The sequence below is a fragment of the Nannobrachium achirus genome (assembly GCF_963921795.1).
Source record: "Nannobrachium achirus genome assembly, chromosome: 14".
NCBI classification, from domain to species: domain Eukaryota; kingdom Metazoa; phylum Chordata; class Actinopteri; order Myctophiformes; family Myctophidae; genus Nannobrachium; species Nannobrachium achirus.
The window spans coordinates 23,546,014-23,564,663 of record NC_137821.1 but is presented as its reverse complement, the minus strand read 5'-3'; the positions used below and the strand labels follow the sequence as shown (position 1 = coordinate 23,564,663).

The 18,650-nt window shown below is 46.7% G+C and overlaps 1 protein-coding gene across 1 annotated transcript in view; it reads right to left on the bottom strand.

Moving 5' to 3' along the window:
* efnb3b (ephrin-B3b) overlaps positions 1-15,081 on the bottom strand; it is a gene marked incomplete at both ends in the record, with an annotated part of 158,158 nt that extends 143,077 nt beyond the window's left edge. The window contains one exon of the mRNA XM_080742163.1: positions 14,966-15,081. Coding sequence (XP_080598289.1) covers positions 14,966-15,081 — 116 coding nt within the window. The remainder of the gene's footprint in view (positions 1-14,965) is intronic.
* Positions 15,082-18,650: the final 3,569 nt, after the last annotated feature.

The window sequence follows — 18,650 nt, the reverse complement described above, 5'->3', positions numbered from 1 at the left end:
GCGGACCAGGGGTCCCTCGCTTAAAGCCTCTTAGCGCGCAAAAGGATCATCTCCCGTCCCATTGTAAGTCAATGGACAAAGATTGTCGCGAAAACGCTAAGATGCTTTGAGAGGGGGAACCGCGGGGCCTGCGATCTCCCACGCATCGCAGGAGAGCAAACATACAGGGGCGTCACAAGGGGGGGGGGGGGGGCTATTTTTGAAAAGTCGTGAAAATGTGTGCAAATCTTTGAATATAATTATGTCTTTTTTTAAACCAACATTTGTAACACAAATTTTGCTTCTGGGGGGTCCCTGGAACTAAATATTTTGAGATGTGGGTCCGTGGCCAAATACACTTGAAAACATTTGAGCACCACTGACATAGAAACATATATTTTTTTTTCAAAAAAAACCTTAGAAGGATTTGAAATATTCAAAGATTTTCCCGATTTTTCAAAAAATAGCAGATCTACAAGCTCGCAGCGCGGCACTCTGTGCCACGCTGTGAGCTTGTATATCTGCTATTTCTCAATTGTTAAAGCCCCACAGGGGCCCCCCACAGTGAATCCTTCTACCCAGGGCCCAGAATTTGGTGCGACACCCCTGAAAACACACACCAGGCCAGCGGAGGGAGGAGGTCCCGTCACCCTCTTCCACTGTGTACTGAGAGCTACTCAGCAGCGCTGCTCAGATAACTCTTTTTATTACTCGCCTACTTTCTGTCACGACTGTGACTGCTGACAGACTCACTGCACCGCTGCTGGCAACACACCAGAACCGCTGCAGATAAAACTGCTTCGAACGCTTGACCACGCGAACCTATAGCGTCCATAATCTACAGGCTTTTCGGCTGGAGAGATTTGGTGTAGAGGGAAAGGGCTTGTATGTATAGACCCATGGCGGACATACGTTTTAAGTCAGGGGTCTTCAACGTTTTCAGGCCAGGGAGGGACCCCTTAGTTGAGAGAGAGATGAAGCAGGGACCCCCACAACCCGTTTCCGTATAGTTTCATCTTTTGACAGTACATCCTTCAGTGTATTTTTGAATAATGTCAATTTGTGTTTTAGGATATTTAACGACTTGAACCGTCAATACTTAAAAGAAACTTGACCTTTCACTCTGTACTCTGTCTGATCTTTTCCCCCTCTACACCAAAGCTCTTTGCCGAAAATAGCCGATCTAGAGCTTGTATATCTGCTATTTTTGGCTAAAGTAAAGGAGGAAAAAAGGTTCTATCACACAAAGATTTGGAGGACCCCCTGTAGTAACTCTGAGGACCCCCTAAGGGTCCCGGACCCCCTGATGAAGACCCCTGGTGTAGAGGGAAAGGGCTTGTATAGACCCATGGCGGACTCCGGACAACTTAACTATATACGTTTGTAAGTAGTTCATATAAACTGCAAAACTCTGACAATAACGATGCGATTGTGTGTGTGTGAGCTCTTTGTTCAGCCCGTCGCCGCGTCAAGTCGACTGTGTCGGGCATGTCTGTCGGCGGTTTTCTTGCATAAACGCTTGTTAACACACCGCCCCGTAACAAGCTGGCTTAGCAATCTTCCCCTCCGAAAAGAAATGCTATAGAGCGGCGGCAGTAATGCACTGGAATAAATCTGAAAGCCTGGCCAGAGGTGAAACGGCTGCCAATCTTCCTTCGCCGCACCACGGTAGGGTGATCAAAGAGCGAGCGAGGCTTATTTGCCACGGAGTCGCTGTATTCCTTCAAGGCGTACAAGGTTTCAGACTGCACCCAGTCTGTATAAATATTATGGGATGTGTCAGTAATGAGGAATGGAAAGGGGGGGCTCTGGTGTGTGTGTAGGAAGCAGCGAGTCAGAGTTGTGACCCCTTGGCCATCAGTCACTCCCTATCTGGGGCCACATCACATCAGGCAGTACTACTGTCAGACCCCACTGCACTCCACTAGCATCCATCTCTCTCTCCTCAACTTAACCGACGGCTCTCTGGTTTCTTTGCTCTCTCTCTCTGCCTGTTTTCTTTTAATTCTCTCCGGGTCCTGTCTTCCAATGATCACGCTCTGTGGCCCCCCGTCAACCCCCCACTGTTTTCCCCTCCCTCTCTCTCTCTCTCTCTCTCTCTCTCTCTCTCTCAGGGATGGGACGATATGAAAATGTCATATCACGATTATTGTGAGAAAAACAAACTCGCGATTTACGATATTATCGCGATAATCAAAAGCCATCATCTTGGGGCGGAACATTTGCCAAAAAATAGCAGATCTACAAGCTCACAACGCGTCGCATCAAAAAGACATTTGATAGAGTGAAAAAAACAACTGTATCAAGTACCTATATTATAAGTACCTTTTACCAATTATAGATAGATACCAGATAGATACCTTTATTATCCCAAGGGGGAAATTCAGTGACTTATAGAGGGTTTAAGTGGTACCAGATATAGAGCTCAGCAAATAAAAGGTGAATTGATCCCAGTGCATGACGGAGGACGATATCACGGTAAAATTAAATCTCCATGATACGATTATCGTGAGTGTTTTTTTATCACGATAAACGATAATATGGCGTATCGTCCCATCCCTACTCTCTCTATCCGTCTTCTGCGTGTCCATCTTCCCTCCGTGACAACCCGCCTGTCTCTCTGCATTTCTCTGCCCTCTTGTCCGCCACGGTCTGAAATGTCAGCCAGAACTTTTTGGTGTTGACAAGGCACAGCTGTCGCCCGGTAAACACGCTCGTCTGTCTCTCTTGTGCGGAGTTATGACACGCACACGCACGCACGCACGCACACTCTCTCTTTCTCTCTCTCCCTCGCACTCACGGGCCTCCCTTCAACATTCCTTTATCGAACGATTTTGGGCAGGAGTCCAAGCAAAGTAGCGGCTTGCTGACAGTGGTGTAAAGTAACTAAGTACTTTTACTTAAGTACTGTACTTAAGTACAATTTTGAGGTATCTGTACTTTACTTGAGTATTTCCAATTTCTAATACTTTTACTGCTACTCCACTACATCTCGGATCCAAATATTGTACTTTTACTTCGCTACATTTTTTGAAAACCTTAGCTACTAGTTACTTTGCAGTTATACATGTTAATATATAAAAAACATATATTAACCACTTTAGCCTTATTTTATCCCTTGGCTATCATTGCGATGCGTTGTGAGCTTGTAGATCTGCTATTTTCAAACATTTTGTACTTTTACTTTTGGCACTTTAAGTACATTTTGATGCCAATACTTTCATACTTTTACTCAAGTACATTTTGAATTCTGGACTTTTACTTGTAACGGAGTATTTTTATATTGATGTATTGATACTTTTACTTAAGTATAAAATGTGAGTACTTTTTACAACACTGCTTGCTGACCACGTCTCCTGACAAAGGGAGAACGCGGGGGAGGCCATAGATGGAGCTTGAGGCATGATGGACGTTGACAGGGTAAAAAAAAAGGCTCCCAAAACCATTGTGGAACGGAGGCCATCTCCCAGAGGGAGCCGGATGAGAGATAAGGAGACCCGAGTGCTGCGTTGCATGCGCTTTTGTTTTTGCATTTTATTATGTGCCGTGATAACCATCGTGGGCCGAAGCCAATGCAAATGAAGGCCACCACCTTGGTTGCACTTGAGGGGAAAAACAGGAACACAACTGGGGGGTGGGATAATGTCCGAGTTATACTTGTTTGCGTGTGGTGTGGCACACTGAAAGTTGCAGATGTACAAAGCTAACAGTGTGTGACAACGCAGCGCGCGGTGAGCTTGGATATCTCCTATTTTTTGGTGCATGATACCGGTGTTCAACTAAGTATAAACCAGGCTTAACCAGCAGGGACGTGCAGAGAGGGGGCTGACATTTTTAAAAGGGTCTTTTAGTGAAAATATCGAAAATAGCAGACCTCCAAGCTCTGGAGGTCGGCTATGTTCGGTGCTTAATACCACACTGAACTAAGCATAATCAAGTCAATACAGGAGATGTGGCGTAACTGCATGGATTTCTACACAGAGAGGGCAATTCTTTCAACATAAGATGCTGCATTCAAGTTCAGGAGAGTTTGGACAAGGCAATTCTCTTGAATGCTGCCTTCAGGTATGGCATGGCAAGAGGGCATTTGCATTTCTTTCACCATAGTAAAAACTGCATTGATGGTCTGGAGAGGGCACTTTTTACAGACGGGTAAAAGGCCAGGGACTCAAGCCCCCTTTGATGTCTACTGTATGTGTGCACGTGCCTGTTAACCAACTTAAACTGTAAATACTTAGTTCACCGGGACTCTATACATGGCCCCCTCCTTTTTTCCCTCTACACAAATCTATCCTAAAATGGCCGAAACTGCCAGCTCGCAATGCAACGCAACGCAATGCAACGTCTGTTATTCCCATCAAATATTTACCTAACATGATGACATGCTCAGAAAACCGACACTGGCGTTCGTGTGGTTATGGTAGTTGTGTGTGTGTGCACGCACAACAGTTCAGATCTCAGCGTAGTTCCACCCCACCCCCCAAACAACATCAGGCTTTAGTATGCACGGCACACACTCATGTGCCTCCACTTCCTCTGTTGAAAAACGTGCGCCGCCGAAATAGCCACTAGCGCACGTGCGTGCGCGTGCTCCCCTTCCACTGCCCTCCTCCTCTGCGGTTCAGATGGACCGACGTGCCTTCATTAAGCCTGATTCATGCCGGGTCGCACGACGGTGAAAACACCAGACCTACATGCTCACGACGCGGCGCAGATGTACTGTAGGTCTGCTGTTTTCCGGGGAAGTGCGTCGCCGACGTGCGACAGAGCGTAGACAGGGCTTTACCCCCTGCCCGCAGGGCTGTGACGCCTGACGGTGAGCCCGTCCTCATGCTCTGCAGAGCAGAGCAGCACAGCCCAGAGAGAGAGAGAGAGTTAGAGAGAGCCTGATCCACAGGTTAAACAAAGCAGAGCAGGCCTGGCTAGAGGGGCGCGCGGGGCGGGTTGGGTGAGCGAGGTAAGTGGGGTGAAGGGTCGGGTGAGAGTAGGTGAGGAGAGAGTAGAGAGAGTCATTCTGGCCTCCCCATTCCACCAGTCATCTCCTCATCTCACCCCCTAGGGGAGGGGGGGGGGTTGACCCATGGGCCGGGCCCAAATGCCTCCAGGAGAGAGAGAGAGAGAGAGAGAGAGAGAGAGAGAGAGAGAGAGAGAGAGAGAGAGAGAGAGAGAGAGAGAGGGGCCGGGTGTGTGTGTGTGGGGGGGGTGATCCTGCTTAGGCATGGTGTGTTGTGAAGCAAGCTAATAAGGGGCCGGTGTGTGTGTGTGTGTGTGTGTGTGTGTGTGTGTGTGTGTGTGTGTGTGTGTGTGTGTGTGTGTGTGTGTGTGTGTGTGTGTCTGTGTGTGTCTGTGTGTCTGTGTTGGCTGGCTAACAGCTAAGGGGCTGATCCGCGGGTTCAGCCACCCAGGGCAATCTGCCCGGCGATGCCGAGACACACATGTGACCCCTCTGGACCTGTGGCCGGGATTACTGTTACCACCAACCTGCCCCATTGTTTTTGTGTGCGTGCGTGCGCGCGTGTGTGCGAGAGAGAGACAGAGAGAGTGCTTGCATGTTCGTGGACATGTATGCAAATCCGGAGCAAAAACAGCAGGGTTTAACAGTCTGTGTCGGCCGGGCCCCTGGGCTGGGCTTGGCCAGCCAACACACTTTTTAATCTCCCTACACTCCTAATCATCAGCACTTCTAACAATTACCACCAACCCAAAGTCACTTATAACACCCGAGGGGCCACGGGAGTAAATGAGTCCTTTAGCCAACCCCGGCGTTATTTACAGCGCGCTCCCTTTGGTGCGGCTATGATGGTGATGAATGTGCACCGCCGCTGCCAAATAAACTTATAATCGAGTGATAAAATAATGAATGAAATCAGACTGGAACTAACAGTCCGTGAGGCCTGCCAATTTCCTCACCTCTGTGTACGCGTGTGTGTGTGTGTGTGTGTGTGTGTGTGTGTGTGTGTGTGTGTGTGTGTGTGTGTGTGTGCGTGCGTGCGCGAGAGAGACAGAGTCTGCTCCTCCTGTGTTTACTGTCCAAGGGTCGTGTGTGTTGCACGCTCACTTACACACGCAACGAGGGTGATATATTAGGACCACACACACGTACACACATGTCCAACAGAGATGGGAGGAGGGGTCAGGTCTCCAGAGGCTCATCTGCACATGCAGAGTGTGTGTGTGTGTGTGCGTGTGTGTGTGTGTGTGTTGTGTATGTGCGGGCATATGTACAGTTACTATATAGCTTTGAACGTGTGGTCACATTTCGATTTTTTGCACATGTTCATGAAGTGCGGATACCTGTCCATCTGTTTATCATTTTGTAATGCCCCGGGGATATATAGGCCTATGAGAGAGATAGAGAGAGAGAGAGAGAGAGAGAGAGAGAGAGAGAGAGAGAGAGAGAGAGAGAGAGAGAGAGAGACCTGCTCCTGGCCCCACTGGCGGGTTTCTAGACTTTCTACCCTGATGTTCCCCCTTGGCCTTTACTATTCTTCCACATCAGCTGAAAGCTCTCTTTTGGGCTCCTGTTGCTCTCAGCTCGTAAACTCACACACACTTTGCTTTTTCACTGCAACGCAGTTAAGCGTAGGGGAAAGGAAATAGAGAGAGAGAGAGAGAGCTGAGCTGGAAACCAGCGGTGTAACGTAACTAAGTAATTTTGCTTAAGTACTGTACTTAAGGACAGTTTTGAGGTATTTGTACTTTACTTGGGTATTTCCAATTTCCAATACTTTTACTTCTACTCCTCTACATCTTGGATTCAAATATTGTACTTTTACTCCACTACATTTATTTGAAAACTTTAGTTGCTAGTTACTTTGCAGATATAAATGATTATATTATAAAACATACATTAATGCACTTTAGCCCTATTCTATACCGTGGCTATTTGAAAATAGCCGATCTACAAGCTCACAACGTGTCGCATCGCGACGCGTTGCGAGCTTGTAGATCTGCTATTTTCAGCCATTTAGTACTAGTACTTTTGGTACTTTAAGTACATTTTGATGCCAATACTTTCATAATTTTACTCAAGCACATTTTGAATTCTGGACATTTACTTGTAACGGAGTACATCTACAGTACAGTATTGATACTTTTCCACCTCTGCCAGCGAGAGATGGAGAGAAAGGGGCCTGCCTTTGCTGTCTGCTTACTTTAACAGGCAGCCAGGACAATATGGTTTATATTCACTCCATCTTCTACCCGCTGTTTCTCTCTCCCTCTCTCTCTCTCTCTCTCTCTCCCTCTCTCTCTCTGGCCCGTCTCCCGCACTCTCGCTTCCCCTTTTGTCTCCAGCCGCACTCCTGCTCTTGTCTCCCCGCCGCTGAAAACTACCCAGTGGATATTGGCTAATCATTCAGCCAAAGGATGCGTGTGCACCCACTAGGTTGCTGCTTACTTATCGTCGTTGTCGGGGTGAAAACCTTGTATGTCCAAAAACCGTTAGTTTTGCATTTTTCATTTTAAAAACGATTTAAACCAGTGAAAACAGCCGATCTACGAGCACACAACGCCTCGCAACCGCGAGGCGTTGTGTGCTTGTAGATCTGCTGTTTTCACTACTTTTGTGCAACGGCCTTGTACGATGAAGCGGGGCTTTACTTTGCGAAAGAACGTACAAATTTGAAACTTGGAGATACGAGGTTTCCACCCGACAACGACGTTATCCATCCAGGCCCGGCACGGGGAAAGCCCTGACACGCAGGGGGCATGCATGCATTATTCATGGGAGAGAAGAACTTCAGGGCAGATGTGAGGAGGGCCAAGCTTCTTTTGTGGTTTTATTTATTTTTTAAAACCATATTTTCTTCACATTTTCCTGTCCTCTCTCTTTTTTTCCCCTCCCTCCACTCTCTCTTTTTCTTTGTAGTTGAAACACTTAGCCTAGTTAGCCAGTCTTTTATCCGCCGCCAATTAGCGGGCGATTAATGAATTATTGAGAGACGGGGAGAAAAGGGGAGGGGAGATTAAATTTTAATGTGGATGTGGAGACGGAACGGTTGTAAGTACAAGTCACCGCGAGCGGCGGGCGAGAAGACGCCCGCCCGCCCGCCCGCCCGCCCGTCCGCCCCCCCACGACGCCCGTTTACGATAACCTACAGCCGTTTACTGGCGCGCGGAGAGAGGGAATCGAGGGGAAGGGGAGCTGGGTGGCTGGGTGGGTGCTGGTGGTGGATAGATTGGCTTTTTAAGCACAGAGGTCTGGAATCCAAATTCACAGAGAGGCCCTGGAATAACAAAAAGACTCCTGTACTGTACGTGATCGCAGGGTGCAGTAACTGCACATTCTTAATTACTATGTGAGGCGCTTGACTTATGCTTGTATGTACAACATGTGTGTATGTATGTGAGCGCCGGGTGATAATGGACAAAATTACACGTCGTGCTATTTTTGGCCAGATACTCCGACATCAATATAATTGTGATGATATCGTATTTGTGACGCAATATATTTTCTTTAAAATCGTAAAATAAATCTACAAGCTCACAGCGCGATGCACTGAGATGAAACATGAACAATCCCAGAAGACAGCTCGTGCCATATCACTATATATCGACGCAATATCGATATACGTACATGTCCCAGGCCCAGATGTGTTGCAACTAGGGATGGGACGATACACGATATTATCGTTTATCGTGATAGAAAAACACTCACGATGATCGTATCGTGGAGATTTAACATATCGTGATATCGTCCTCCGTCATGCACTGTGATCAATTGAACTTTTATTTGCCAAGCTGCATATCCGGTACCATTTAAACCCTCTATAATTGGTAAAAGGTACTTATAATATACGTACTTGAAACAGTCTTTTTTCACTCTCTATCAAATGTCTTTGCCAAAAAATAGCCGATCTACAAGCTGCTATTTTTGGCAAATGTTCCCACCCCAGAATAATGGATTTTGATTATCGCGATAATATCGTAAATCGCGATTTCTTTTGTCACAATAATCGTGATATGACATTTTCATATCCCATCCCTTGTTGCAACAAAACTGACGCGACACGCAGCATTGTAGATCTGATGCTTTGGCTTTCGGTGGAGATGATGTGGGTATCGATGCCCAGCCCCTCTTGCACCCTCCCTATCCCCCCTTTCCCTCCCCACCTCCCCCCCCCTTTCTGAGCAGTAATGTAAGATTCGATCTTTCATTAGGCCGGCCGTGTAAGGCCGATAATGGGAGATGCTGCGATAAGGATAATGTATGTCTGGGGAAGCTCTCCTCAAGGTGATCGTTCTGGTTCAATTCTCCCTTCCTCAAGCAGAACCTGTATTGGCACTTGAGACTTAACCGGTATTGATTTACTTAGGGTTAAGACTGACTCTACCCCCCCAATGCTCTCCCTCTCTCTCTCTCTCTCTTTCTCTCTCTCCCACTCTCTATACTCCTCTCCTGTCATTCTCTTCCCCCCCTCCCTCTCTCTCACTGCAACTGTCACCTACCAGTGTCTGTCTTTGTTAGATCCCTCTCTCTCTGTCTCTGTGTGTGCTCACCGTCTGTCTCATCGCACCCATCTGGACTCTCTCACATGGTAGATTACATGAAAAAAAAGGTGGCTTAACAACCGAGGTACCGAGTCTGTGATCGAAAAACAACAAGCCAGACGACGAATGAAAGGAAGAGCAAATCACAGTGTTTTTGCAAACACTCAAGACTTCAAGTTGACACTCAGGACTTCTCAGGTGAAAGAATTACAAATGGATTCTGCGTTACTTAGTATCAGACAACTCACACAACAAGGGTTGCCAGTGAATTTGGGATAAACACATTTGAGCAGCCAAATCAATGGTCTTCAACAGGGGGCCCGGGACCCCTAGGGTGTCCTCAGAGTTACTACAGGGGGTCCTCCAAATTGTTGTGTGATAGTAACCATTTTTTCTCCTTTTTTATATTAACCACTTGAACCCTAGCGCCCATATTCGGAGAACTTTAGCCAAAAAAAGCCGATCTACAAGCTCACAACACCTCGCGCTGCGAGGCGTTGTGAGCTTGTAGATAGGCTATTTTTGGCAAATAGGTTTGGTGTAGAGGGGAAGGTACAGAGAAAGGTCAAGTTTATTAAGTATTGACGGTTCAAGTGGTTAAATATCTGAGAACACAAATTGACATGAATCCAAAATACACTGATGATTGTGCAGTCAAACGATCATGAAACTATTATGGAATCTATGAAAAGGTTGTGGGGGGTCCCTGCTTCATCTCTCTCTCAACTAAGGGGTCCTTGGCCTGAAAACGTTGAAGAGTATCAGGGCAAAGGTCCACTGGGTTCTGTTGTTACATCTTTAAATTAACACTAAGGATCTTACTGTGGGCTTACACAAAAAAAGGCATTATGACATCGTGCAAAGCAAGAAAAGAGAATAAGACGAAGCGCTGACGAGCTTCACCCCTGGGTATGAGGCCACCACCTCCGTCTCTCTTCAACCATCTTTTCACAGCCATGTCGGCCGCTGTAGCGCCGTAATTAGTGTCTGGATGCGACACATGTTTCTAATTTGCCACGTCTGGCCAGCACTCGGGGAGGAGTGACAGAGCGAGATGAAGACGGGGACAGACGGAGGGTGACAGGAGGAGAAAATGGGATATAAAGCACAGGGAGGGGGGTGGCTGGAACAAAGTGACACAAATAGAGGCATGGAGAGAAGATGTAGGCGGTGCAGACAGAGTACTGTATATGGCTTCAAATGAGTGTCACGGTTATTTCAAGCATTTGCGATTCAATTTCGATTAATGAACGATTATTGAAAGTGAATATGGGTGGCGCCCGCTGGGCTACCGGTTACATTTTGTATAACACGGTTCTATTGTGAAAATAACAGATTTGCGATGCGTTGTGAGCATGTAGATCGGCTATTTTCACATTTTCTGCCTCTAATATTTGACAATTTGGCCAATGTTTAATTGGTCATTTTAGAGGTTAGACTTTAGTAAATGTGCAGATACCCTCTATAAACGTAAACTTTTTTGTTTTGTTTACTATTGAGTGAGAAAAACAACGTTGCACTTTAAGTTAATCATCTGGGGACCCCCCCGCAAAATAATTTGGGGAACCTCCCTGGGGGGTCCCGGCCCACAGGTTGAGAACCACTGGCCTAGAGTGGGGAGGGAGAGATGGATCTTTGTATGGATGGATGGGTGGGGTGGGGTGGGGTGGGGTAGCGGGAGAGAAGGGGGGAGGGAAGCTGCAGGTGGACGGTCTGAACTTCAAAGCGGCGCAGCGAAGCAGTCTGAGGGGTCTGAAGGTTAACAACGTGCCAGTCCATTTGCTACACAGCCCGGGATGTGAACCGTGCACGCATTCACCCCCTCCTGCACCTGATTGATAGAGGCCCCACCGCCTCTGCTTGCTTTTCGCCTCATTTCAGAAGTACAAACCAAAATGCATACCGAGCAGGGCTTGCGGGGGGATAGGTTCTTTGGGAGATGTGCTGCTGTTTGTACAGGGCAAGGATTTTCCAGCAACCGCCGGCACCCAAATTTAGCCTCGCCATGGAGAGAGGGGTGGGGGTTAGGTCAAACCAGTATATCGTCGTTGTCGTGTGAAAACCCTGTATGTCCAAAACCGTTCGTTTTGCATTTATCTTTTTAAACGTGATTTAAGCGCGAGGCGTTGTGTGCTTGTAGTTCGGCTGTTTTCACTACTTTTGTGCGACGGCCTTGTGCGATGAAAAAGGGCTTTACTTTGCGAAAGAACGTACACATTTGAAACTTGGAGATACGGGGTTTCCACCCGACAACGACGATATGTGGAGCTGTAGCCTATGGTGTTGTCGTGCTGGTGCAAAAGGGGCTGAGGCAGAACAGTACTACAGGGAAATGAGGCCTGCGTAAAACGGCCATAAAACCATATAGAAAACAATGGTTTCAGTTTGAAAGGAGAGGGGGCTGGGCTGCTTTTTACGGGGTAGGGATCATGGAGGCCATGTCGGGTGGTGTCAAAGATAGCACTTCTGTTGATGAGTGCTTAACAAAAAGACAAAACAAAATAAATAAATAAAACGTTTACAACGGGGGATTAACCACACATGAACCCTGGGCGTCCCTATTCTGGGTCATATTATCAGAAAATGGACAAACATTCCTAGATTGAAGTAGGTTTAAAGGTGTAGTTCACCCCCAAAATGACTTTTTTTTCTCCTCTATTGATTACTAATGCCATACTTGACTTGAGTTAAATAATATTTTTAGTCTTTTGTGTTTTGTCGCATTCCTACAGGAAAACTAAAAATGGATTATAGTAAATTTACCCCCATTGATTCCGGATCCCCAAATGGTACATTTATTGTGATCACATTATTGTCTTGGCGACAAAAGACTAAACATTTTATTGAACTCAAGTCTCTATGGCATGAGTAATCAATAGAAAAAAAGTCATTTTGGGGGTGAACTACTCCTTTAAGTGGGATAAGCCTTATTTTATACTTTGTTGTTAGCGCAAAAGTAGAGAAAACAGGCAAGCTTGAAGATCTGCCATTTGTATTAAATAAATAAAAAGATTCAGGCTCACAGTTGGCCCCAGGCTGCAGAATAGTCCTCCTGTGTTCAGTGACTCCCTCTCGGCAGTGGAGAGAGAGAGCTCCTACCTGTGACTAAAGGCCTCATTAAGAGCTACATGGCAGGGTCGACACAGAACAGGCCCACGCGGAACGACATCTCACTGTCGCATCTCTCCGCGGTGACAAAGGTCGCCACAGAGGACCGGCTCTGTCCATAGGCGGCCAGTCGCACACTGGTCGCATTAAAAACCCATTCGTCTCTGGAAATAAAAAAAAGAGCCCCTGGCTCCACTAATGGCCTCCGCATAACCTACATACCGTTCCCCTTCCCTAAGCCTGCATGCCTGCCTGGTGCACCAGCCACACACGCCATCGCCACCGGGTGACAATTCAGACGCCCAGGGGTGGCGCACCAAATTCTGGGCCCTGGGTACAAGGATTCACTCACATTTTGTGCTTTAACCATTAAAAGCTCGCGCTGCGAGCTTGTAGATCTGCTATTTTTGAAAAATCGTGAAAATTTGTCCGGTGTCTGTCTGAATATCTCAAATCCTTCTAAGGTTTTTTGAAAAACCTATGTTTATATGTCAGTGGTTCTCAAACTTTTTCACGTCAAGGACCCCCAAAATAATATAGTTCCAGGGACCCCCCCCCCAGAAGCAGAATTTGACTTACAAATGTTCGCTTAAAAAACACATATATTCAAAGATTTGCACACATTTTCACGACTTTTCAAAAATAAGCAGATCTACTCTGTGCCTCGCTGTGAGCTTGTATATCTGCTATTTTTCAATATAATGAAGGTCCCTCCACCTTGGGCCCTAGTAACTCAGTCCCACTTTCCCCCCCATTGTGACGCACCTGCAGACGCCGCGGAAATTGGCCGAGGTGTGAGAAAAGTGGTCTCGGTCGTTAAGGACGACGGGCTGAGAGGTGTTTAAAATGACATTTCCTCGGCTAATGCCCTGACACCTTCTCCGGGGGGGAAGGAAAAATGCAAATGACGGTGGTCAGACGGGCTATTCATGGGGGCCCTGCAGTGGGCTGTGCTGGCCTATAGGCCTACTTTAATCAAGGTCATCTAACAACAGGAATTACACTTTTATTATCCCTGCGTGGACTCAGGCTGGGCCTCGGCCATTGGCAACGAGCCCATAAAAGACTGTTGCCGCGACGAGAATAAACCATAGCCACAGATGTCCACGCTGTTCCAAAGCCTGACAGATTCACAACTTCAAACAGGCTATGCTGCCTGTAAATTAGGCCCAATTCCCAGTCACCCACAGGTGTCGCAATGTCTTTTTTCTTTATATCTAAATATATAGAGCTTGTGTTTTAGTAGTCCAATGGTTCTCTAAGTGGGGTCCGGGGACCCCCGTGGGTCCTTGAGGGAGTTCCAGGGGGTCCCCAGCTAAATGATAGTTAGGAACCCACATGGACCCTTATGGGTCTGTAACTCAAGAGTGTGTAGGCCTATTTGGAACCAAATGGACCCATGGTGGTTCCATTTGTACATTCTCAGAGTTAAATTAACATTGATTTTACAATATAAATTGGGGTCTTTAGAGATAGAAATGGGGGGTCCATAGCCAAATGCATGTCAAAATGGGGGTCCTTGAAATTAAAATGGTTGAAAAACACTGTTAGAGCCGTAAAACTATATTCTCTTGATATGGGGGTCCCTGGCTTATCTTTTCAAATGGGGGTCCGCGGACTAATGTGTGTCAATTCGGGGTCCTTGACATGAAAAGGTTTGAGAACCACTGCTAGCTATAGCCTATATATTTTAGTCATCTTTCTTGCTGTAGTCCTATTTTGTTCAGTTAAAACAAACAGACTCAGGCATATCGTTTAGAAACCAAGCCAACAATTAGGGGTTATTATAATAACATCTTCCAAGCAGAAACCGGTACAAATATCACACACGCCACATTGAACTTGACAGTCTGGATATTCATGGCCATAAAAATGACATTCATTATATAGGCACGTTGTGTAATATAAAGGCCTAGTCTATATGCTATTGGTTGACAAGGACAAGGTGACATCTGCTCCGAACGACTGACTTGAGAATGACCTAAAACTTCGGAGCGTAAAAATGTGACATAAAAAAAAAATATTATGCGTGGCCTATTATGCTGCGTAAAGCTTCGTTTATACACCGCCGTGCGGCGGTGTCGCTTGTCGAAAAGCGGCTGGCGGCCTCGTTTCGGAGCAGGCAACAACACCACCGCCGTACGGATTTACAACCAGAGGCGTCAATTAGGGTATGGCAAAGCTATGGCACCTGCCATACCTTTGGCTTTGGCTACAGGGGGGAAATAATAAAATGTACTTTTCGTCGTGCCTTTTGCTAAGGTATGGCAACAGTCATGTTGCCATACCTTAGCTTTTGCCGAACTGACGCCGCTGTTTACAACAAGTCAGGCTTGGAATCTGCACATGAAAATATACGATGCTCTGCCACGGGGATCTCTCTTACCTTTCGTTCATTGAATTCCAGAAGATGGGCTCCATATTGCTGGCCGTGGCCCCCAGTAAATCCACTAAGAATATCAGCAGAATTCCCAATCCATTCCCACCGCTTCGACACGCCATTTCAATAATATGTCCCCCCATTTAAAAAAAAAAAATGGGATCTTTTTTCGTTGCGCGGTTGCCCGGGTACTTTCCTCCACACACACACAACACAAAGGACACAGACTATAGCCGTAGCAGGCTATAGGTGTATAAGGCAGTCAGAGAAGCGTGAGGACGTGATGATGATGGCGTGCCTCCGATAACCGCATGGATGATGATCAGACCCCAAATTAAAAGCACTAAATCAAACAAAAAAACGCACGCTTCAACTGTGGCCAACAAAAGTTGTTCGATCCGTGCGTCTCGGCGGAGACAAAAAAAACCGACGATTGTTTTTTTTTCGGTGCTTCCAAACCACTAGAACACCAATCCCATGACTTTCCGATTATTTTCTCGTTTAGTCCCTCGCTTTTTTTTCTCCTCTCCTCCAAGGCAACTCACTGCTCCTCCGTTCTTCGTATACGAGAGGCTAAACTCCCCGTGCACAAAGGGACTCCACGCGCGGATCGATCGATTTCTGGATTTAAAAGCCACCCAACAGCATATTCTGGTGCGTTTTTAGGTGATGTGCGCTAATTGTCCTTTTCCAAACAATGTTCCCTTGTTCTCTTGTACGCAGACTTCGTGGGGTTCGTCTCCCATTCCCCCCTTTCTTGCCCTCAGAAATTATCTCCAAAGATTATACCAGGGCTGTCAATGGAGAGTTAGGAAACGGTCGAGATACAAAATACTCCCGAAACGGCAACGATGAAGCGTTTAAAATGTTAGAGATGCGACTCCTGTCCACAGCTCCATCCTCTCATAAAGGCATGATGCTCGCTGGATTATGGGGCTGCTCCGGGTTTACAATCCGTATTCTCCTCTTTAGAAAAATATATAGGCTATACAATCCACCATCCTCGAGCAGGTGATTCTTTGACACACACCACAAAAAAATCGTAAGATCAATCAATCACACGATCGAAAGTTGACGATAAATCCAAGAATCGACTCGAGGGAAGAAGAGGGGAAAAACGGGTAAAAGAAAACTAGAGAGCTACCAAAAACACCTCCTCGACCCTCCTGCTGCTCCAGTCCAACATGTCACTCACGGAAAAAAGCAACACAAAACTTGCGCTGATAAAATAAAGAGTTCTAAACATGAGCCCTATAATATCTGATTTGGGCGCATCATTTGGCGCAAAGGTTGCGTGTCTCTTCTCGGGGCAGTGGAAGCTTTGGTTGGTTTTTTATCTTCCCACCGTCTCTCTCTCTCTCTCGTTCTCTCTCTCTCGCTCTGTGGCTCAAAACCCCACTGCTTTGACTTGTCTCTTAATGCTCGCAGCACATTGACAGACCGACTGCTTGTTGGAGGGGAGAAGGGGGAGGAGGGAGGAGAGAAGGGGACGTGAGCGCTCGAATGAAAAAAATCCCCATCTTCCGACTGGCAGGCGCACTAACGGAGCGAATTCTTTCAGGGCTTGTTTTTTTCTTCTTTTTTTTTCCGGGGGGGCGGTATCGAGTCCCTTTTTTTCACCCCCTTCCCTCCCCCTCCTCCTCACTCTCCGTGTGGCAGCTTACAGAATTTCAAGCCCCCCCCCTCCTCCCTGAGACAGACACGCAGGAAAAACTCGGACCCCCGGACTCCCTATCGCTCTATTCTGCCTTTCTTTCTTCCCAGCGCAAAAAGCCCCCCCCCCCCCCCCCCCCCATGGCCGGCAGTATGAATTGAAAGGCCCCCTTTTTCTTGGAAGTGCAAGAGCGCCCTCAATGCCTCCACTGAGCATCACACTATAATAGGCTAGAACACAGTCAGTCAGCTGCCACTTGCTCTCTCTCTCCCCCCACTGACTGGACCCAGATAAACTTCAGGAAAACCCTCATCTAAAGACTGACTGACTCTGGGTTTTAAACAGTACCATATTGAAAGGGACCTTACGGGGGCTTAGTGGCCACATCATGTTGATTTCATTATCACTCGGCCTCAGAAGCGGGAGTTCTGTCTGTCCAGTCTAAACAATAAGGGAATCCACTTTGCTCTCACGCCGGCCAGGCTCTCCCTTTCCCCTCACCCCGGGCTGGGTCCTCCCCTCTGGTCGCCTGACATTTAGCTGGGGGAGGTTGTATGGCCCGAGTCCCAGCGCCCAACAGCAACACTAACACTTCAAAGTGGTGTGTTCAGCCTGATGAGGTGCAGGACAGCCTAGGTGACATGCCCGCTGAGGGCCACACACACAACGTGTTTACACTGGGGCCCCAGCCGCCAAGAACACTGACACTGATGCACAGGCTCTCTCTACCCTTCTCTCTCTCTCTCTCTCTCTCTCTCTCTCTCTGCCTTACTTACACACATACACACACACACAGAGGAGCTGGCTTAAGGTGAAAACTGTGGCTGCACTGCCCCCATGTGGTGCAGCGGGTACATGTTATACACACTGCTTGTCACAGGTGGTTTTAGCATACATGACAGTGTGTGTGCCTTGGAGTTAAACAAACTAAGATAATCTCCTCCAGTCTTTTTAAAAGCTTCGCTCAGGGAAGAACAACAAGCATTGGGGCTTCTCAAGCTACTGTGCAAAAGAAAGTGGAACCAGTACACTATTTTACTATAAAACACAAGTTATTTAGGGCTGTCTCCTCCTCACAGTCAAACAATCGATTAATCGCTCAGTTTTATCGACCAAGACTTTATAGTCATTCTGTTTAATGCTTCTTTCTATGCTTAATTAATTATTTCTTGCTTAATGATTCACACATCTCAATAGACGCGATTCCGGATTTATAAGCGGTTGAAGATGGATGGATGGACAATCGACTAGCCGGTAAATTCCTATGACTGTTAGTAAACAGCAACGAGGGAAGCCGTAGAATTGTAGATTGTATTTATCACTTGGACATACGTGGGAGACTGGGAGCACATGGTGGCTCAGGAAAGACTCCAAGGCGACTGCCAAGTTCAACAGAAAAGTGAGACTTCATAAGCCCAACCCAGGATTGTTTTGAACATAAACATTAGGTTAAGATTCATATAGATTTAGAAAGTTTTACTGCAATGTTTACAACAATTACTAACAAACAAACCACTTAAAGCGTCAAAATACAGCAGTTTAGAAATAGCTGATATGTTATCCATAGTGTTAGTTAGACCCTTCTATCAAGAACTGAGGCAATGAACTTGAGCCTTGGTTCTCAAAGCCTTGGTTCTCAAGGACCCCAAAGGGTCCTTGAAGGGGTTCCAGGATGTCCCCACCTAAATGATAGGAACCAAATGGTGCCTTATGGGTCTGTAACCCCAAGAGTGTACAAATGGAACCAAATAGACCCATATGGGTCTGTAGCTCTGAGAGTGTACAAATGGAACCAAAATGACCTTATGGGTCTGTAGCTCTGAGAGTGTACAAATGGAACCAAATGGACCCAATTTGTTCCATAAAGTACACTCTGAGTTTAATTGTGGGCTCGCCTGAAAGGCGAGAACACTATGTTATCTTCATTATTTATTTACCGAGTTCTGTCGCAGACAGTACAAAAGCAGAGCCCTTAGCCAATGAGGTGCAATTGAGTTGAGGAAAAACATCTGGGAGTGGTGGTAGCTGGAGTATTGG